This window comes from Furipterus horrens, unplaced genomic scaffold (assembly GCF_987537825.1).
Source record: "Furipterus horrens unplaced genomic scaffold, mFurHor1.1.pri manual_scaffold_1, whole genome shotgun sequence".
In the NCBI taxonomy this organism is placed as follows: Eukaryota; Metazoa; Chordata; class Mammalia; order Chiroptera; family Furipteridae; genus Furipterus; species Furipterus horrens.
Genome location: NW_028327171.1, coordinates 23561722 through 23584649, shown reverse-complemented (window position 1 = coordinate 23584649; position 22928 = coordinate 23561722). Strand labels below are relative to the sequence as shown.

Here is a 22928-nt window from a genome sequence, read left to right as displayed (position 1 = left end):
TGTATACATATGTTGTTTAAGTTACGTAGGTTTAAGAGTATAGAATAAATGTAAGGTTCCTACTTCGCGGGGTGGGGTGGGGGTGGGGGCTTAGAACGTAATACCCACGGTAAGTGAGGGAATACTGTAGTCCCATAACACAGAAGGTATCATCAGAAAATACAATCTCCAATGAAGGAGGCAAATGTAAACTTTGCCTCATTCCAAATTACCTTCAGTTGTGAAAAAATGTTTAACGCTACTTTGTTTTTCAGTTAAAAACATCTAAAACAATACTCTTTTAGTGTTGGGTTAACTGTAGCTTATCTGAATTCTTATTTTGAAGAATTAAACCCAACGAATAACTTAGAATTTCACATTCTAGAGGTAATAACCAAGTTAATCTTTTAATTTTTTTCTCTTTGACATTCAGTTATACATTTACGTAAAATCAGAGTAAAGATGAGACTTTTCCCGGACACTTACTGTAAATATGGAAGCAGTATAAAACAGGAACGGAAGAGGGGTCTCCTTTTTATTTCTCTCCTGAAAAATGAGTTGTGGAGGATATAGTGGTTGTTCCACATCATAAATCGGACCTCTTTCAGACCCCGAGAGTTGGCTTCTTCAATCAACCGAATAACAGTCTAAGGAGTATTGAACAGAAAGTAAAGAAAAAAAACAGCAATCATTAACAATCACTATGAAATATAAAAATGTTAATGTTAGTAAAGCCATAAATAGTTAACCTTGCTGTTAACAGCAGAAGTTTCAATAAAGTACAGTGAGTCAAATTCCCTTTATACGTAGGAATTTTTTCCCTTATTTCTTTTGGGGGGGGGGGGGTTGGGAGGCGGGAAGGGCAAAGATGCAGTGTAGAAAGATGCTCCCTATTTGGAAGAGCACAGATTTCCACCTTAAGAAACATGTGAGGCCCAGGAAACAACCCTATTTTACTTTGACTTTAAAAATGTCCTAGAGATTTTTTTTAACTTTTTAATTCTTTCTCTTACTTAGAAAAGCTTAATTTCTAAAGTTTAGCTTTATGACTCTGTGCTTGTGTCTTCAACACCTTACACAATGATTTTTTGCTCCTCAATAAAGAAAAAAGCACACTTGAATCTGTTGCAGACACATTTAGCATGCATAGATCTACCATAGGCCTGCTGAATGCTTTTTTGTTTTAGACAATCTCATTAGAACTTCAGGTCTCACAGCATAAACTCCCTGAAGATGGCCTGGGCACATGCCACATGCAGATTCTGGTGCTTTCCCAACCTTCTTGGTATAAAGGTAAACAAATACCAGGGGTTCAGGACAGCCTAGTTTTGTTAGAGCCTGTAATATCTCTGAGGGTATGTCAAACACTGAACCATTCTGAATGCCCAAAGACACCATCCCAGGAAGAAGAAAAGTGATTTTTTTATATTTCTATAGGGAATTTTCAGGAGAGGATTAACGATGGTAGTGTTCAAATAAATCAATTAAATTTCAAATCTAAAAATACCTCTCAAAGGAAAAACAAAGGGATAGTCCAAGTATTCTGAGAATATATTTTAAACAGCTACTTCCTTTCATTGGAAAGTATTAGATACTAATGATTACTTAAAAGAGTCAAAAATTTTAATTCAATATAGTTTTATAGCAATTAACATACTATGACATTTTCTTTTTTTGTTATTGCCTTAAAAGAAACCCTAAAGTAAATAAGTTAGTTTCCCCCTTTGGTAATGCTATTTTGAACTCAGATCTTTGGAATGTGAAATTAATCTCTAAAGTCCATTTCAGAGTGTTTAAACTTGACTTAGAATTCTCATTTAGAAGTAAATAAACCATCATCATTTTAAAACCTTGCTTTGTGATTGATAAACTATTCTTACCACCTTAGAATAAGGATGCAGGTATACATTTGATAGAATTTTAAATGACTAATGTGCCTGACCACAGCTCAATAAACATTTTCAAGTACTTCTTTCAGGGGCCTAAGAGTGACTATTTCCCAATAGTCTTCTGAAAGCTAAGTCTAAGACATGTTCTAATCACCATGAGCCAAGGAACCAGATAGAGCCAAAAGTTACACCAATGCTCATCTCATTAAAATTATTCCAAAAACAGTACTGAGTCTGGGTACTTAGAACTGTAAATGCTTTCTCTCCATAATGTAAGATACTGGGGAAGCATTTTATCTCTCTGACAATGGTGGTATTCTACTTATAGATTCTAGGAGTTTAACAGAAGAAAAAAACCAAAAAACATTTTCAGAAAAATCAGTAGAGAAAAGTGTTACTTATATCAACAAAACTCAACTCTATACCCATATGCTCTTTGATTTGTAGTTCTGTCTAATCATTGTTTAGAAAGGAACAACAAAATAAATGTGAAAGACAGAAATATTTAAATGTACTTTTTTGGGGAAAAAAACCTGTAAATACCTCAGGATACTCTCTCCATCCAAAGTGGTCCCTACAGAAGAATTTCCAGACTGTGTGGTAAATAGCATTGACATTGCTAGAGGGTGGGGTGGACAGCCTTCGTAGTTGGTCAAATTCAGTTGTTTCATATACAGTCATGGCATTTAAATCTGCCCAAAATTCTTGTCCTCTAAAAAAATCCAAGAAAAAAATGATTTGTTAATAAATTTACAAAATAGAAATATTTAAACATCTCATTGGACAGTAAAAATATCTAGTAGAGCATACTGCAGAATTTTTAAAGCTGGTCTTATTTGGAGTAAAGGACATTATTGATTGTTTCCCCATATCCTACATGCCTTTTCTTATCAGGACCAAAATCTCCAGGCCTATGGCAGAATTGATTCCATCCCACAGCATCACTGGCCTAAACAATCAACAACATTCCACCTTCCCCACTACAGTGGGATGAGCCAAACCCTGATGTCAACCAATCGGGCAGTCAGATTGAAGATGACACTAACAAAGCAGACAGTGAAACAAAAGAAACTTCTTTCAAATCTTGTCCTCCTTTTCAGAGGCATTAGTTTACTGAAGCCAATACAGAATACAATACTGTCTGATGAAAACCAGGGGGAAAAAAAAAAAGGAAAAATAAAATGACTCCAAGAGGCCAGTACTACAAATCAATATTATCTTTTATCCTGTGGGTGATAAAAGAGTTGGCAAAACATGAAGAGAAAAATGGTTTGATTATGAGGTTTAGCTATGATCTGTTTTTGTCTTCTGTTATCTGGTCTGCTGCTGCTAAATCAGCACTTTACAAAACATCCAAATACTGCTAGGTGAAAATCCCATTGTATAAATCAAAATCATTTAAGAAATTAATTTATAAAGGGTGGTCCGATGAAAACATTTGTGTTTCTTTTTTAATGGAACTTCATCTAGTATTTGAAACATATGAATCATTATTTTAAGTAACTAACAAACTGTTCATTGCTTCTCTATTATTTTTGGGTATGTTTCAAAATTTCCCTAAGAAAACAAGAAGTTAAATATATCATAAATAGCATCATAGATATACTTTCCACTCTTTATATCACAGAGTTCCAAGTAGATGTCTATAACAGATAGGATACTCCAGATATAGTGGCACTCAGGATGACTGGTTCATGTGAAATCCAGATGTCTGGACAAATATTCCCAATAATTCTCTCCTTATTGTAAATTAGATTTTGAAAAAGGTATTAATATGACCTATGGGTTTTGCTGGTTAGTGCAATACTTTCCAAACTCTGCTCTCAAGAGAGCTCATTTCAAGGACTGTTAATAGGTAAGGTATTCTGTGCAATACACATTCTGAGGTCAAATGTTTGAAAAAATTTGGTTACACAAAATTAAACAATTTGCTTACAGTGGCCAATACTCAGTCCCTTTAATATGCTAAATTATACACTCAAGTACCATGATGAGGGCTGAGGGCTTCCAAACCTATGACAATAATCTCTCTTTTCTCCATGAATATCTGTAACATCTTTCAATAAACAACCCTGACAAATGTCAGGGAAATAAAATCTATTTTCTACCCACTATCTCAATATTCATAACTCATGAATCAGCTTCTATTAAAACAAAACAAAAACCCAAAACTCAAGTTATAAACCCTACTGATGGTGCCACAAAGCATATAACTTGTATGTAGCTTGTAAAAAACAGTAGTCTTCCAAAATTTCTCATTTTTTGCTCAGAAAGAGTACTAACTACTAGAATGTGATCTTAAAAAGAACATATAATTTTAATTGTAAAATGGGAACAAGACAACAGAGTGTAGTTTAAAATCACATTTGGACACTGCTTTGTTTAAAATGATTATGGTGAACAGGAATATTCAATCAAAAAGGAAAAAATTTTTTCTAGGAAATCTTTAAAAAAAGAGGGAAAAAACCCCACTGAAAACAAACTCCTATACTTAAACTTCACATCAACTTGCTGTAAAACAATTTTTAATGAACTTTAGGAGAATTTGATGTTATCACAGAGCCAAGAAATACCTCTTTCTCCTCTTAAAATAATTTCCAGTTTCTAAATTGATTTTCCTGCTTTATGTTTATTTCCTAGTAACTGTTCCCAACTATGAGCTAATAAATCCTCAGTAATTTTTAAGGGGTTCTTAGAACAGCAGTTATTATGTTAACATGCATTATAATAGACATAGCCAATTCTTTTTGCTATTAAAGTATCAGCTTTTATTCTGGACATCACTAGCAATTTTTGTTTAAGCCTATATTATTAAGACTTCATAGATAATGATTTGCATCAGAAAGGCATCTAAAACTGCAGCTTTTGCTACATTCTCTGTGCACTTCAGTCCTTTGGTCATAATGGAATTTCTATGACAAATCCTAATTTACCATAATCAACTGTTCTTTGGATTGATGTATCGAAGTACTGTTTTAGCTCTATTTGATTTTCAATATGCTTTTCTAGACTTGACAGAGACAAAACAACAAATCTGAAAAACATTAAATTATCTTTTTATAAGATTAATTTTACCACCTGCTCTCCCATAAACAAGCAATGCTTAAAAACTCCAAAGCCAAGAGTATTTTTCCTCAATCTGCATAAGTATAAATGCATAAAATTCAGATGTCAAATGTTCAACATCTATCGCTCTTCTTTATCAAACCACTGAATTCTATTATCAGAAAGTAGTTATAAGTCATGTGTGTGTTGTAATAGTAACACTTGGCTGCCTTAGGCAATACACAAATAATTAAAACAGATGTAGTTCCTGGCTTCCAAGGGCTTCAAGAGAGAAATGAAAAACCAAACGTCAAACCAAAGAAGCAATACATCTGCCTATTTAAATTCATCAGTGGCAAGTACAATCCGGAATGAGTGGACAAAGAATAGCCATACAGCATTATGGGAGAAGAGGTGGTTACTGGCAACCAGGAATGGGTAAAGGTCAGAAGCTTTACTTTACCAATCCAAGATAACTTTCTGTAAAAGAAAAAACGCTAGGAACAATTTAAATAATAGGAAATATTACGAGTAAGTAAAGAGTTGTGTGGTAAAAAAACAACAAAAACAAGAGTTCTTTAAGCGTTTTGCTTCTTGGAAGGGGGGTGGGGATAAAAGCAGGGCAGATAGTTGGAAAAAGAAACCTTCAAAACAGGGGTACAGAAGAGAGGAGGAAATGTGAGAAGCAGAGTATAATGGGCAAAGTGAAAGATGTTAGGCCATCAGCTGAAGAGGTAAGTCCAGGGTCTCAGAGCCTTAAATAAGAATGGGATTTAGAAGAGTATTGAGCAGGTGGTGATAAAGGATTGAAGAAGTAAATAAAGGATGTGTAAAAACTGAGCAACAGATAGTGCAAGAGACTAGGAACAAAACTTAGTAAAAGCAGGGTACAATATTCTGGTGGATGAGAATCCTATAGCCAGAAAGGAGTGACTATTCAAGACAACCACTATGCAAGTAGGATTTAGATTTTGCTAAATAAATCATGTGGCTAAATCAATCAGTACTGATGTACTGAAGATATAACCCAATCGTGATGAATCAAGGAAAAAAAACCTTGTGAACAGATTGTTAATTTTCGCTATAAAGGGAAGAATGAACCTGAAGTGCTGAAATATTAACAATTCTGTTTCCACATGCTTTACCAACAAACACACCACCACACATACCAAAAGAATCCAGATACAAAACTAAAATTTTGAAAAGGACACTCATTCTCATAATTTAGATGCTTTATAACAATGGCTCTCCTCCTACTTACCAAGTATCTTGACATACCAATTAAACCAACATTTTCCAACATACATTAGCAATACAAACACCCACACGAACTCAGAAAGTATGCCCCGCACACCATCATTTTTATTTATATTTCAGATACTAAAAATAAAGTAAAAAGGGCCTACAGCAGTCAATGATAAACCGCTATAATGAATATAAACCAAAACTATTCCAAAGAAACAGTTGCTGAATGAAATAGAAATTAGTAAGAATATGATTGTTTGTTAGATAAATAGTTCTTAGGATTCTGCATTTGGGAGTTCAGTAAGGGGTGTAATCATTTGGGGTAATTTCTCTGTTTATAAATTGTTTGAAACAAAGAAAGCAATGTGAAAATTAAAGAAACAATAAAAAGGGGCCAGGAAATGTGGTTAAGGTAGGTATCCTAAGATGGATGAAATGAGAGCCAATTTGGCCAGCCACCAGGCAGACAATGGGAGACACGACACCACATGCAAAGTGACTGATATGTGTTAGAAGCTAACTAAGCAAGACAGGAGAGACCCCAACAGTGTGCAGCACATGCAATTCATGTGGAAAGTCAGTGTGTATGTGTGTGTGTGAAGGGGGTGATAAGAGATAAGACTGGACTGGATAGATTGGCTTTGGCCAGATAATGAAGAGCTTTGTATTCTGGGTTAAGGGGTTAGTACTTGATTCCTTGGGCAGTAGCAATCACCAGTGGATTTTCAACAAGGTTCAGACTTGCCTTTATAAAGGTCACTCCACCAGTAGTAGTAGTATGGGGGACTGATTTATTTTTGGTAGGGGAGGATGGGAAAGGGTAGAGACAGGCACTTACTTGCTTTAATATTTATTACTCTATGCTTAACCATATACAAGTATTAGCATTGTGCATCAGACAAACGATGACAGAAAATGGAGACAAGGGATGCTTTGAGGGGTATTTGAGAGTTAGAACATAACTGCATGGAGGATGATTACATGTGGGGTTGAAGGAAGTAGGAGTCCAGGCTGTAGCCTATGTTTCTGGTCTGGGTGACTGGGTAACAGTGTCATTAAATGAGACAGCAATTGCAGGAGGTGGAACATATTTAAGTGGGAAGATGATGCAAATAAAATAGAGAAATCAGACTTTAGCAGAGGTCAATTAAGTATAAAGTTTTCTGGATCCTACTCTGTATAGTTTTAACCAGATGGGTTAGACTTTGGCACTTTGGCTTTCTGCCTGTAAATTAACTGGTTTCTACAAGGACAAACCTGTGACCTGCCCTAATTAGCTGGACTAACTAGACACAATTAATAGGTCCTCTTATTTTATTACTATGATGTAAAATGAAAATGTCTCCCAAAACTGAGAATCATAATGATAGAAGGATAAAGATCAAATGCAGTATGAAGAGAGTGTTAAGGTCCTTCTGCTACAGACTTGAGATAGGCATGACAGATGGGGTATGTTTGCTGCTGCTAAAGAAATTTCACAGGCACACAAAATATAGCTGGCTTTTGATACCTGTCTTTGATGTTTCCAGGAACTCATTTAGCAATGCTGGAGTATCTGGCAGCTTATATATCCCTTCAAACATGTTACAAGGTGATGAGAATCAAAGCCACGGCATATATTATACCAAAATATTTTGTAAAAGCAGTATAATTATTAAACTTCAGAGGACTGACTATGTATGCTTAACTTTCTGCTTTAGAAACATAGTAACTGTCATTTATTCTTTTATTAATTAAGATGTTTTGCTAACAATGATTCAAATAAATAGCACAGAGCTATTGGAGGAGACAATAAAAAATTATCTATAAATACATACAAAGCAATATCTTTCAATATTTACCAGAAGTTAAAATTCTATACTTAACTTCTACACTATGACATTTGGGTGTGGTACAACTGGTTTTTCCCTTTTTCCCCTTTGTATCAGAATGGCTAGAGACAGATATACCTAAAAATCAAAATTGGGAGTTTACGTTATTATGCATATGGCCCTCAGTAGTTATGGGTAAACAATGAATCAAATGTTGACTTTCTATTAAATTTGCCCATATCTGCCCTGGCTGGTGTGGCTGTTGGTTGGAGCATCATCCCTTACACTAATTGTTAGGGGACTTCCAATTCCCGGTCCGGTGCGTATCGGAGGCAGCCAGTTAATGCCTCTCTATCTCCTTTCCTCTCTCTCTAAAATCAATAAACATATTTTAAAAAAATTTAGCCCTAGCTGGTGTGGCTCAGCGGATTGAGTGCCAGCCTGTTAACCAAAGGGTCGCCGGTTTGATTCCCAGTCAGGGCACATGCCTGGGTTGTGAGTCAGGTCCCCAGTTGGGTGCACGATAGAGGCAACCACACATTTATGTTTCTTTCCCTCTCTCTAAAAATAAATAAAATCTTAAAAAAAATAAAAATTAAAAAAATCTGCCCATATATAGGACATAGTGGGCTAATCAAGGCAAGATTGCTGAGGTTTAGATCACTCTGTAAAACAACCTCATTCGTGGATCATGAATTTATCTTATGGTTCTAAATGCCTCAAAAGAATTTTGGGCAGGTAAAAATATTCCCCAATTTAAGAAACAACTCTTAAAAAGGGATCATCAAAAGGCAAACTTCTGACTGTATGTGCTGTTCCTTTAGTCTCTCCTGGGACATCTTAGCAACAGGTGAATGAGAAGACAGCAAGTTAGTGAGTGGAATGCTGCCTAGAATACATTTATCTGTATGCTAAACCGCATGTCTGATTTACAAACTGTTAGACCCCTAGAGTAAGTGGTCTTAAAGTCAGACTAGAGGTGTGAAGTAACAATGAGAGCATAAGAGACAGGAGAAAAATGGAAGGCAGGTAGGTTTCCTAAATAAAAGGATACCCCGTTTTTAAGAAAGTGGGGAACTAAACAAACACACAACACAGTTTATTATCAAAAAACTGTACTATGATACAACCATTTGAGAACATCTAAATGTTTCCTAAACCCCTAAGAAATAATATTGTAGAATGAAGTCCCCTTCATGGAACCACTAAAATAAATGACAATATCCATTTGAGGAAAAGAAACCTACTAAAATAACGTTTTGGGCTTTTTGGTTTTTATTACAAAACTACCAGATCAAAGCAAAGAATACAAAAGAACTTTCTAATAAGATGTGGGAGCCCAAATTTTTTGGTGAATAAAAATTATACTTAAGAGTTCTGAAGATCTCACTGCTATGTATTTATGGAGGCATGCGATTAAATTTTGAACCCTGCAGACCTGAGAAATGTAACACAGCCTTAACTTTTATTCATGTTCAATCCCATGTTCTGAGACTCCTAGAAGTAAAGTAAGATATACTTCTCAACCATGGCTTGACAAGGAAGTGAAACTTAATTTCTGTAAGAAGCTGAGATAGAGAGCATACAATGGATTAAAATAATGTGTATCATGCCTTACACTACCTTAAATTTTGCAGTTGTTGCTTTTCATGAAGACGAGTAAACATCCCCTTTGTTAAGTGAAATATTTTTAAACTGAAAGAGTTCTATTTCACCTCAGAATAGACAATAAAAATGTCTGCCATATACTCAAAACACAAATACTGATTAATTCAATTATATAGATATAGAATTTGACAACATTTAAAGAGAGCTGAAATATACGTTTATAAAACTTTTCTACATACCCATTATAAAATCAGGTGTATATAAATTCTAAAATTGCTTAAAATAATTGTTTTCAAATAAGGTCAAACAATTCAGAACTCACTTATACATAAAATGAAATACTCATTATAAATAATTACTATAAAATATATCCTCTAATAACTCCCAGTAAGATACAATCTTATTATCTTAATTTATTTGAGCTAATTTTTAAAATTACAAACAACTCCTTTAAAAAGGTTTTTATTCAGAACTTTCTCAAGTTAGCCTTGTCTTCTTCCCCCAATTAGTAGAGATAAACTAATTGATAAATGAACAAATTAAAAATATAATCACTGATAGCTTATTACGAGGACCCAGAAATGAGTAAGAAACTCTTTCAGCAATGAATTTAAATGTATACAAATTAGTATATAGTGAATGCATCACAACCTGAAAGTTTTTAAAGAAAACTTCTGAAAGAAAAAAGAAAAACTTTCTATATAAAACATATTGAGAGTTTTTTTTTTAATGGTCTAAGTTTTGTAAACTGTGACAACAAAACCTTTCAACAGGGTCATAAGTCAGTCAACTTTTCCTAGAGGAGAGGGATGCTACAAAGCCACGATTCAATTTTATCAATTACTTAAGAGAATCCACATTAATTTTTAGTAGCAAATTAATTGTAGAACACTTTGCACAATGCTACTGAGAGGTGTAGCAACATTTGGATCATCCAAACCTCAGAAAGCAAGCAAAGTTCCTTCTGTTTCACATACTCTACCCCCATTTAAGGATGTCTTTCACTTCTTTTATTAACTTGGAAGGCAAACCTAGTATTTCTCCTGTGCTTATTTTTATTCTTTCAGTGCCTGGAAATGAGAGAGAGAAGCCAGGTGACAGACAGAAACCAAAGACCAACCACAGCAGGAAATTATATAGAGTATTTTTTGCCATTTACCCTCTCTGCACCCTGCAGGAGTTATGAAGATCACACACAGGGTGCAGGTAAGATTCTGAAAGCACATGCACTACTACAAGCAAAGTTCACCCTTGGGCCCCTACCCCTGCCATTCTTCACTTATTATTTAGCGCTGGTAAAATTTAGAGCAAAGAAGGTCACCCAAACTCTATGGCTATATGTCAAAAGAGAAGGGGAGAGTTTAAGAATATCTTAATCCAAAATGAAAAATAAATATAATAAGAAGAAATTCGAGTAAGTGTGGCCTAACCAAAAAATATTTCCAGTCATTGTGAGCAGTGCTATATTTCAACATTAAGACTAGTCACGAAGCCTTCCTTATGCACAGAAGCAACGACAGACACCATTTGCATAAAGAATACAAATCTCCTGAACAAATTTTTCTCAGACGACTTAAGTCATGGGGGATTCTAATATACTCCTTACACAACATTTTGTGGCACATATACTGGCAAATAACTGGTTTCTGTGGAATGTGAAAGGAAACAGCCACTGTAGCATTCTCACTCTCATGTGAGCTTACCCCTTCATTGTGATTACCATGCAAAGGTTCTTCACTGGTCAAATGGGTGTTACCAGTAAGTAAACAGCACTGAGTAGCAGAGAAAGATCGAGGAGACAGACACATTTTATTATATGAATACTGCAAATAGGAATGCTTAGGTAACTCCCTCTATGCTCGTCTTAGCAACTGACGAGGTCAGCAATGAAAATTGGAAATTTCAGAATTAGAAACTTAACATATCACTAACTTCTAAAATTTGAGTTCCTGATCACAGAACTGATAATATTTAGTACAAAACTGAAATACTGTCTTTTGCACAGAATATATATAAATCTTTACAAACTGCCAAATTGAATAAGTAGAACTTATCTACATAAAATCCTTTATTTTTAAAGATTTCAAAGTGTACTTCAGAACCTACCCCATATAATTTCAAATTCCCCTATTAGCAAGTAATTAATCTGTATCAGAAATTCAAGGCTTTCAGTTAATGTGTCATGAATTACACTAGATTAGTTTTAACACAGGGATTTAAAATAGAGGTGAGTCTGTGTAGTATAATTCATGGTCCCTAGAAAGCACTACCATAAGTAATCTATAAATATAAAAAACAATATTTTGTTTTTATTAAAGGAGTCCCTCCATATCTAAAATGTGACTTGTTTGTTTCTAAAAATGGTCAACTAAAGAAGTATTTTATTCCTTTATATAGTCTGTGGTTATGGTGTTACCAAGTATGTACAGTTCAACCTGAGATCTTAAGCTATTATTCAACATCAAACCGAGATGAAACCCTCAGCAGTCCGGTGTCCTCCAATTATACAAGATCACTCATATTCACTTCACTTTAGTTGAGGACTCCCAGATTTATTTTAGAAAAGAAACTCAACTGCTTTTAACAAAGAGAGTTTCTTGCAAAACTTACCAGCCTCATAGAAAGTCATGCCAGAATAATTACGAGGCACCTTGTAACTCAAAATATGTTTTTTCCTTTGCAAAAATGACATACACATATACTTAATTTTTCTTTCCACAAAAAGGCAACTGCAACTCACAAACAGGGCAATGGTAAATATTCAAGGTTGCTGACCTAGGTTAAGAGGGCCATAGGTCCTAAGTTAAGTGTGGTCAAAATTATTACCATTAGACAAAAAGGACGCAGAATCTGGTAGTTTCAAATCATGGGATAAGAAATAAGAAAGGCCATAGAAAAACAATTACAATCTCAAATGGATGGATTTTAGTAGCATCCCTTGGGTCAAGGTTTATATGGGCTACATGCTGCTTTACCCTTTAGAAATAGATGCCAAACCCAATATAAAAAAAAAAAAAACACCAAAAAACAAAAAACTAAGAATCACTGACTAATATCAGAGATGTAGAGATAGAATTTATGAATTTACCTTTGCTTTATGGTAGAGTGCAGATCTAGAATCTAGAAATTCTAGTGTAACAATAGAAAATAGATTTACAGGGACACAGTAGAGTGAATTAGTCAAAAATTGCATTTTTTGCACATCCACATATGCAAAAGTTTTATGCTGAATGGAGTTATTACTTTCTTTTTCCTACTTATTTACAATAAAAAGTAAAAGCTTTAGAGTCAACTCAATAATAAAATGTGTAATATATGATGTATTTTTAGGGACTGCCAGATAACCTTATAAGCTATTTACTCCAAATGTCTTTGCTTTTTGCAAAGTTCATTTTCATGACCATAAATACAATGGGAACAGACTGACCTCAACCTGAAACCAGGTGACAGCTGCTTCAAAGAGTCTAATCTGCTTATTGATTAAAAACCAGAAAATAAATAAATGAATGATTGCTATTGATTCCCACAACAGCTCTACAAACCCAGTAACTCCTCTAAATTAGTATAGAAAGAAGCCAATTAGTTTTATTTCATATGTAAATAGCATCAGAAAGAGGTACAAAAAATAATTCATTGGATTGCTTTATCCTAAGCACAAGGCACACATTTTGAAAGTCACTCCAAATACAGTTATTGCTTTTATGGAGCTCTCTCTCTCTTAGGCAGGAATTAAAAAAATAAATTCAAACTCATCCAGCTGTGTATATTCAAGAAATACCAAAAAGTCACAAGTCACAGTAAGTTTCAGCTTTTCTCATCTCTCCAGTATTATCAATAACACACAATGAGTTAGTTCATACATCATCACAGCTGTGCAGGCCAGAGCTAACTTGGCTAATTTAACTATTCCAGTAGAGTTCAGTCAGGAGCTTGCCCAATTTTAGATACTCCACTCTGCAAGTCACATAAAAGAAAAGCATATGCTCTTTATTATCATCAATATGCAACTCTCCTGTCTTCATTCACAGAGTACCTGTGAAGTCATCTAATGGTATTATCCTTTGGACAGATTAAAAAAACAAAACAAAAAACTTCTAAGAGCAATTAGCAATTGAAATCACTCAAAACTACGACTATGACAACACTGCTAAGCATAAGCCATATCAAGTAAAACTCCTTCTTTTCTTAATATGCTGTAATTCCAAAAGAGGGGAAAAGAGCACTGTTCTCTGAGAAAAATTAACCCGTGTCAGGGTTTGCAACTTTCTACTTCACCTTCCCACTCTCTTTCAAAAGAATCAGAATTAGAAATACTCACTGGTCATATTTTCACTTACAGACTAACTCCAAATGCAGAGTGCCTCTTCTTTATGGTTGTTAATAACTGTAAGACTTCTGGCACACTTTAAAATGGATATAATGTGAAAACCAATGGTGATCTTAGTTGCTAATGGGAGATTTGCACATCCTCATCTATTTCAATTATCCACAACAGTATTCTACATTTAATGAGGCTCTTTTAAAGCTGCTTACCTGACATTTATTATGATTTTCAAATAAGGATGAGTACCTAAACTGTCAGACTATGTTTCCTTAATTGAAAACATAACATTCAATGTTGTTTTCTTAACTTCATATTTGGAATTTGGAAATTCTCCAAAGCCCATTCCATGTGCAAAAGAAGGGTAAGCATGTAAATATAGGGAGTTCATACATACGACTAGTTTCCAGTTGATGTTGGCAATGAATACCTGCAGATGTACAAAAGCAGAGTGTGGTGGAAAAGTGGGGTTATATCATAACTTGGGGTGGAGGCAAAATTGGAAAATAATTAAAATAATTTCATTATAATGAACCAAATAACCATCTATTATTATTGACATTAAATCTAAAAAAAAAAAAAAAAAAAAAAAAAAAAATTCACCCAAGGACATTTTTTTCACTGCTTTTAGAGAAGAAGGAGAAAGAGAAACATGATTACTTTCTCTTACATGCCCCATGCGTGCCTGACCAGGGATCAGGTTTGTGCCCTGGCTGGGAATCAAACCTGAGACCTTTTGATCTTACAGGACGATGCTCTAACCAACTGAGCCACAGTGGCCAGGGCAAAATTCTCTATTTTAAATGTGTTTTTAGTTTTTAAGCATCTTGACTGAAGAGGTAAAAGGGACTTGTGAACTTATCTAACCCAACTTCCTTTCCAATTTCATTCTTGAGAATATTATGAACCTTGCAAATCTAATTTGGATTTAGATGTTAAATCTACTACATTTGCAAAACAAAGAATTTTATCTGCACAGTAGACTCAGAACTACGAACTTTCCCAAAGTTTCAGACAATGAAGTATTATGGATATAGTATGTAATAATGATTTACCAAGTCATATAAATACTGAACACAAGTGGGATAAACAACTGTCATTCATAATTCCTGAATCGAAAGACTGCTGGGTCTGACTTGGACATATACACAGCTGAACACACACTTCCTGGTTATGTGCAATCTGAACAGATAGACCAGCTTTACAGGCCTGACCACAGAGATTAATAGCTTTAGCCAAATAATGTGGTAACCATGTGAACCTGGGCTGCTCCAGCTTGTTTGTGAATCTCTCAGCAAGGCCCAACATGCCGTTATCTGCATCTTGTTGCCAGGAAACACAACATCGCTTTGGAATACAAGGAAAACCAGGTTGCAATGACCACAGGTCAACTTCCCAAAAGCCTAATTTTTGACACTTAACTATCTTTAATTTTATAACATTTCCAAGGAGAACCTGCACTTTACTAGTAATTAACTTAATACTCTGCTATTTTTGTCAGGGTAGGACAACTTACTACCATTAACAATGTATCTGCTGCAATAGAAATAACAATAAGTCACTCATACCCTTCCTTCTCAAGTGTCAAATAAACATTACCTTAGTAAAACTGATTTGGAAATCAAGCACTCACTGCAACTACTTTATAACTGATCCAACAATATCTATATCTATTCTTCAGCAAAGTAATTTTACCAAAGGACAAATATGCTGCTGCCCTAAGAGTTGCTGGATTTTCTCGAAAAAATACTCATCTTGCCTTGCTCATAACAGAATGTAATGTGTTGGACAATAATCCCGACCAATTCAAACAGACAGAAACTTAATGTACCAGGATGCTAAAGTACTCAGCAGACAGGAAATGTGCTTCATAGGAGGGAAGTGGGAGGCTACTATTCTGCAGTTTTGCAATCTGGATATGGAAGGATTAGAGTGGCTTTGAGAGTATATAAAATTAATTAACCTTGACCAATGAGAATCGCTAGCTCATGGGCAACAGAGATTTTGGACAGTTCCTTATTAAAAAGATTTTTAAGAGAATGGAAAACACTGTTGTCTTCCAATGCTGGCTTTAAAAAAGTTAAAAATACTTAGCTTTATTACAGGATCTAAGAATTTCACTACCCAAACAATACAGAATCTTGGATGCATACTATTATCAGGATAATACACTTATGATCAGGAAAACTCCATTCTTGATATAATCTTACTTTTTATCTCAGAGTCTTCTATATAATAATACCTTTAAACTTGGGCCTTACATTGTCTCTCATCTTGTTCCATACATCCCTTTAGATGACCATTTGCCTCTTAGAATATGTAAAGTTCTAGCCTCATAATTGAGTTGCTAAAAAGACACAGATCTGTGTACTATATAACTGAAATATTTTTAAAAAACCACTTACCTAATACTAAATGGGAACAAGAGAAGTTTAAAAAAGAAAAAGGACCAGGTTTCCACAATGCCAACAATGCTTTAGCTTTATGAAGGTGAACATCAAGACTAAAAGAATTAAAACTTGGAAATGGGTTACTGCCACCATGTTTGTTGACTCTCTAGATACCAGAAGAGGGTAACCCAACTTATCTGTGAACAAAGATGCCTCTCAAGGAAATTTTTCTCCTGGATTTCTGGGTTAAGATACTTAGGATAGCTTTCCTCTTTATGGGTCATATTTCTCAGTACTATACACATCAGGCCATTTATTATCTGTGAAGCAGTCAAGATACCCCCATGGTTTCCCAAATCAAGTAACATAGATAAAAGTGCTCTTTTCCCCTTAAGTAATTTTATTACTTACTCTTGGGTCATACACAAATAACTATTAACATCAGACATTTTTAACTCCTTCTATACTATAGGAGAAACAACTTCGAAATATAAAGCTTAATATCATATAGCCGTTTTTGCACTCACAACTTCATATGTGGCAACTATCATTTTCTTCTTCATTTTAAGTTCAATTAAAGAAGAATCCAGGTGTGGAAACTTCAGTTTTCTATCCTATCAGTAAATACTGCTTGGACAGCCATACTAAAAGAACTGAATTATTTATATACATGTCTTGGATACAAAAAAATGAGGCTAACTTTTTTATGTAAACGATAAACATACCTATTAACATAAAATAAACATTCCCTCCATTCACTGTTAAAAGACTCTTTCAGGTTTAAAAAAGTACCCTGATTGTGGAACTATTTATTTCACCTGTAAGATAAATAGAATAATAAGCTTAATGGTAAAAAGCTTTAAGGAAACTTAAAAAAAAAAAAACGATTTAAGATGTTTGGGCATGACTTATAAGTTTGGGAGGAACTTTTGAATCATTCACAGAAAGATTGTTGTAATCATTCAAAATCAAGAGAGCCACAAAAATCTCCAAACAATACTATTTTCCTTTAAAAAGTAGAAGTAACTCAAAATACGAAACTTTAAAATTAGATATATTAGGTGTTCATTATTTATGTTATTAGATTCACCATGGATTTTCTTTCAAAATCAAGTTCTCCTGTGTGATTAAAATTGCATTGGTATATTTAACTTCACAGTCATACACGTATTGCAAAGTGACATTTAAATTTTTCAAATCATAAAAACGTCCTTGTCTGCATAAGTAAATAGCTTGCATTCAACCACCATGAAAAATCAGTATAGCACACAGCCAGAAGAATAGCAGTAGAAAAAAGAATAAAACCAGCCTACTAAGCTTTTAAACCTTCTCTATGGTATTTAACAACAGCTTTAAAGAAGTTATAAATACATACCCATACTTCATTCTCATCCTATCATTCTCTGGATTACAGTAAAATCTTTCCAAGTGCTCCTGGGAATCATTGGATACACTCTGCCACTTTTGGGTAGTTGTCCTCTTGATCTGCCAATGATAGGGCAAAATCGTGTGGTGCTTCAAACAATCCCTGCCATAAATACATATGCCTTGCAAAAAGTCCATGCAAATTTCAATTTCATTTTCTTGGTGAGTGTGGTACTGTAACTGGTTCACCAGCTCAAACACAAGGTCAAGGGAAGCCTCCTCACTTTTGTCCTGAAAGAGCTCAGTACTCAACTTATCACTAGTGTCCAAAATGTACTGAATTGTATAACTGTTGTCTTGGAAAACCCCTGGAACATAATCCATGACTTTGTCTACGCAGTCAGGACTAACAGGAACATCACTTGAAACTGGCTGTAAAAGGGCAGTCTGGAAGTGCCCCGCTGTAGAATCTGCCACTGTCCCACTGATGGTTTCTGGTGGAAAGTTGTGATCCTGGATTGGAACCACTTGTTCTGGAGCATCATCAGTGGAAGGACGAGCTTCTGGTATTTGGTCCCCGACACTTGTCCCCTCAGGAATCAGGACAGACATATTATTTTCTGCTGGCGGACATGATGGATTGATTTCCATGGGTTTCTTCACCATAGGTTCATGTAAGCCGCTCTCATCCGAATTCTGGTTTCTAGATCTAAAAACCCCACCAAGTGATCCAGATTCTAGCAAAGTGTTTAATATTGGCCTCAAAGACCTCAGGGTTCCAGTTCCTAATCTCTTCTGATCCTTTTTCTTAAAACAAGTCTTCAGTGGAGTGATCTTGTCAGAGAGTCTCATTTGGCATGAAAAGTCATCAGGAGGAGAGGGAGGTTGCACTACACATTCTGGCTCAGGTTCGGTGGTTTCCATTTCCATAATGTGGATTAGCTCCAATTGCTCCTCAGAGTCTAAAAAATCCTACCAGGAAAGGAAAGAAGATGATCACTTACAAGCTGACAACAATTGGATCGCATTCATTCATCAAAATGTTTTGTTTTAGTTGGTGACTAAGTCCCTGAAATCACTACTCTTACGTTGTATTTCATCTTTAGGGGTCAATTCTAAATTTTATTGAGAAATCAAGGCTCCAAAGCAGCCAATGCTATTCAAAAGCCCACAGCAGGTAAATGTAAAAGACAGTATTTTCCAAGAGGCTCCTGAAATTTATTTGTGGACTTAATATACAACAATTTGTAATTCTGCTGGGGTATGAATTTTTACTGTAAGTCTAGGGTGGAGTGGGAGATGAGGGGTTGAAATAAGTGCAACTAACTGATTACAGCAGGGAAACCACATCTTCACTGCTTTGTGGTTCTCTTCATAGTTGTTTATGTATCACCTTTTTCATGAGGTGACAAAAACTGTTTCTTTGTAAAAAAAAAACAAAAAAAAAGTCCATTAAATGAAGGATAAACTTCTAAGTTAAATAGTGAGTGAATTTGGGGAATAGTGAGGAAACAGGGGCTCTCAATTAAAATGTTATATGGGAGAAAGCCAGGAGCCTGTTGAAGCATTTCTATTCAGTTAAGTCCTTACTTAAGGTCATTTGTAACTTTAAGGGAAACAACTATAACCAATTTTACCATAAGCTAACTGTTATAAACAACAGTTAAGTTCATACATGAAAATGACATTTGTGATGACCTGCTGTATTCAGAAAGTTCCAATATATTCCCCAAAGATGTTAAGAGTCTACCTTTACAATTCCCAAAACATTACCACTGCTGGAGAAGGAATACCAGGACTTGTTTGGCAACAGCAGGTACATGAGTAACAACCACAGCACACACTGTTTCCGAACTAAACACAGCTTCATAATACAGAAAGAGACTCCTTGTCCCTGTCTTTGGAAAAGTTACATGTATGCATATTTTTAAAGGCAAATGAAGGCATATTGTAGAAAATAACACAAGAATATAAACACAAACCACATTTCAGATTCCTTATGAACTACTGAAAGAGAATAAAAGTCCTTTCTTCAATGAATCAGACTCCTTGAAAAAAACTGGAACAAAGTATAAAGCAAATTTTGTAAAATGACAAATGGTGAACTAAGTATAAAGTTAAGGAAACTTTGTAAAATGACAAACGGTGTCTCTTCCATAATGTAGCATTGTGCCAGGAGGGAAAAGGTTGGTGATGAGCAATTAATCCTCTTCTCCTGTCCAATATACTGAAAAAGATACTTGATGCAAGGGCCCATGACTTCAAGTATGCATCCCAGGTACCCATTACAGTGCATAGCACAATGCAAACACTGAGTACCCCACGATAGCTTTTGGCTGAATTCCTGAAGAAAAATAACTTATTAAGTGCCTCTACGTCTATTAGTTTGTATGGGTCAATAATAACAACAAAATGATAAAACCGAGTGCCCTCAAAAATGAATATTAAAGACCTAACTGGATACTTGAATCAGCGTGTGAAAAACTGCATAATGATCAACCTAAGAAAAACTAAAAAATGGAAAAACAAAACCACAAGGTGTTAGCCTCCATGGTAAGTACAAAAGGAAAAGGTAGAAACAGAGAAAAAAAGAGAAAGAGTTCAGTGTGAGCTGCCATTGTGAGGGAGAGCTTCACGAAGAGGGAGGAACTTGACAGAAGACATTAATCAACTGGAAGGCGGCCAAGCCAGGCGTTATTATTCATAATTCAGTGCTCTTGCCTCAAGGCACAATTGGCAGAGATTGTGGTATTCCCTCTCCGCCACGCCACACCGGCCTGTGCCATCCTCCACGCACGCACACACGCACTAACCACTCCTAGCACACCCCACCAAGGCGAAACAGACCTTAAACCAATCTTACTGACACGCACGCTACTTTTCCCATTACCGCCCCGTATCACATTCGGAAATAAAGCTGAGGAAGAGGCAGAAAACTGGAGGAGCGGCTGGAGTGGGGAAGTCTATAGAACCTAGTTCCTCAATTAGTTTGCCTAACAAAAACTAAAGACTAGAAGGACACTTCCTGCGGTCCCCGCCGCGGGCGACCTACCTAACGCTCCACCCCTCACTCCCCGCTGAGAGCAAGGTCCAAAGCAACCGCCGGCTCCAAACTCGGGACTCTTTCAAAGGCCCACCCCGCCGCCCGACACCGCGCGGAGCCCCGGTCCGGGCGACGCCTCCTGAGGGCCGCGGCGGTTTGCGCAGCTCCGCGCCCCCGGCCGCGCCAACTCGGCGCAGTGTCGCTGAGGAGCCGCCAGGCTCGGCCAGTTCGGTCCCGGAGTTCCGAGCATCTCACCCCACCGCCTGCCCTCCACTGGCGCCGCGGAGCTGCCCAAACCCTCGGCCCAGCCTCCTCCCAACGAGCGCCTCCCGCCCCGGCTTCCCTCCATCCCAGAAGCCCCGCTGGGCGCCGTCCACAGTCAATCTCTTCTTCACCTCCCTAACCGACCTTCCTGAGAGGAGTGTCCTGCGCGACTCGGAGGATCGCAGAACAGCCCGGCAAGCGCCGGGGAAGCGGCCAGCGCTCCTCGGGAAGGAAGGCGAAGACTTCTGCACCTCCAAAGTTCATGTGAAAACAGCCTGCAAACTTCTGGGCTGCAGCCGGAACGCGGGGCCGCCGGAAGGCTCCCCTAGCTACCGCGCCTCCCTCTCGACCTGCGGAGTGCTCCTGAGGGGGAGGCCGCACAGACGCTCCCAGGCGTCCGCTCTCCTCAGGGGGAACGGGTAGACGCCCGCGACCCCTACTAAACCCTTCAGTGTTTTACTCCGATTTATACACCTGCCAGAGGCCCTAAGTGACTAAGAAGTCTAAACCAATTCCATCCCGATGCTGAAGAGACTCGAGTGAACTCGGTACAAAAAAGCACAATCTAAGTATCAATCTAGATCCGTGAGAGTCGCGGCGAGGCCGGCGGCCCCTTTCTCGCCCGCCATCCCCGCCAGGGTCCCTCACTGGCTCCTCAGAGCTCACCCAGAGCCCTTTACCTGAACAGGCAGCCTGAGAGAAGCGACCACGGGAGCCGAGTTGCAGCGCCGCCGATACGCGGGCAGCGTCCGCACGGGGGTCGCCGCGGAGGGCAGGTTTGGGTTTCTAGGGGTCGCAGGCTGGAGATGCGGTGAACGGCACTCGGGCCATTCCGCCGCCGCGAGCGCAGAAACCTGCGACCGCACTCCCGATCCAGATCGCTCGCCTGTCACCTCGAGCTCTGCTTTAAAGTGGCTTCCGGTCGCTGGCTCGCGACTGCCCGGCCAAGGGGGCGGAGCCTTGGTGGCGGGGTGTGGGGTGGGGTGAGGAGGCCGGGCGCTCATTGGGTGCCGGGAAGGAGACCCGCCCCGCGTGCGCGCTCGCGAGCAGGCGCGTGGCGGCGGCGCGCTCCCGCGAGGGGGCGTGTCCTTTTATGGGCTGGCTGCTGCCGGGAGGGTCCTCCTCTACCCGCCTCAGGGAGCGCGCGGCCGTGAGGAAAAGAGTTGCTCTTCCCTTGGGGCGGGCTCCACCTGCCTGCGGGTAGATGGAGGGTCACTTTGTTCCGAGAAAACCCAGGCCCAAGAAGGAGGATGTGAAAGGGAACGACTAGTTTCAGTGCTGTTGGCTTTGTTTATTTGCCTCCTCACAAGACGCCTTCTGCCCCCGACGGCGCCGATCCCCAAGAGACGGCAAACGGCTGCTATAGCCACTGCAGCCAGACGGGGTCGCCCGCCCCGTACCGAACGGGTTGACCCGGCAACGCACCGGGGTTGGTCGTCTGCCCAACGCGATTTCAGGCATCTCTCTTTTCAGGGGAAACCTAGCTTTGGGGTTTTGACAACAGAAGCTCTTATAGATAGATATGTTTTAAAGCCCATGGACAGCGTAGTGCTTTAGTGACTCAATACTTATCCAGCGCCTATTGCGTAGTGGGAGGCGTGTGCTAGGCTTAGGCTACAGCCCTGATCAACCTGGACACCCACGATAAAGCATACAGAGCACCACATACTCACCTCTAAAATACACGCCCCCTGAAAATTTGCTATATTTCCGGGATTGTACAATGCCTTTACGGTAACTCCATGTATTGAATAGCTTTTCAGTGGTGGAGGAAGAAAACGTGAAATTCATATAATCATTATATTTGTGTGGGGGGGAGCTGATCAAAATAAAAGAAAGTATGGCTTTATTCCCAACAGCTGGCAGAGAGAGGGAGAGAGAGAGAGGGAGAGAGAGAGAGAGAGAGAGAGAGAGAGAGAGAGAGAGAGAGAGAGAGAGAGAGAGAGAGAGAGAGAGAGAGAGAGAACA

The 22928-nt window shown here is 37.8% G+C and overlaps 1 protein-coding gene across 1 annotated transcript in view; it reads right to left on the bottom strand.

The window, feature by feature from the left end:
• The window catches only part of TIPARP (TCDD inducible poly(ADP-ribose) polymerase), a 28175-nt gene extending 6321 nt beyond the window's left edge, over positions 1 to 21854 (bottom strand). The window contains exons 1-4 of the mRNA XM_090271786.1: positions 21641 to 21854; positions 17664 to 18625; positions 2412 to 2580; positions 466 to 626 (exon numbers count right to left, since the gene is read on the bottom strand). Coding sequence (XP_090127912.1) covers positions 466 to 626; positions 2412 to 2580; positions 17664 to 18583 — 1250 coding nt within the window. The 5' untranslated portion in view covers positions 18584 to 18625; positions 21641 to 21854. The remainder of the gene's footprint in view (positions 1 to 465; positions 627 to 2411; positions 2581 to 17663; positions 18626 to 21640) is intronic.
• Between the last annotated feature and the right edge of the window lie 1074 nt (positions 21855 to 22928).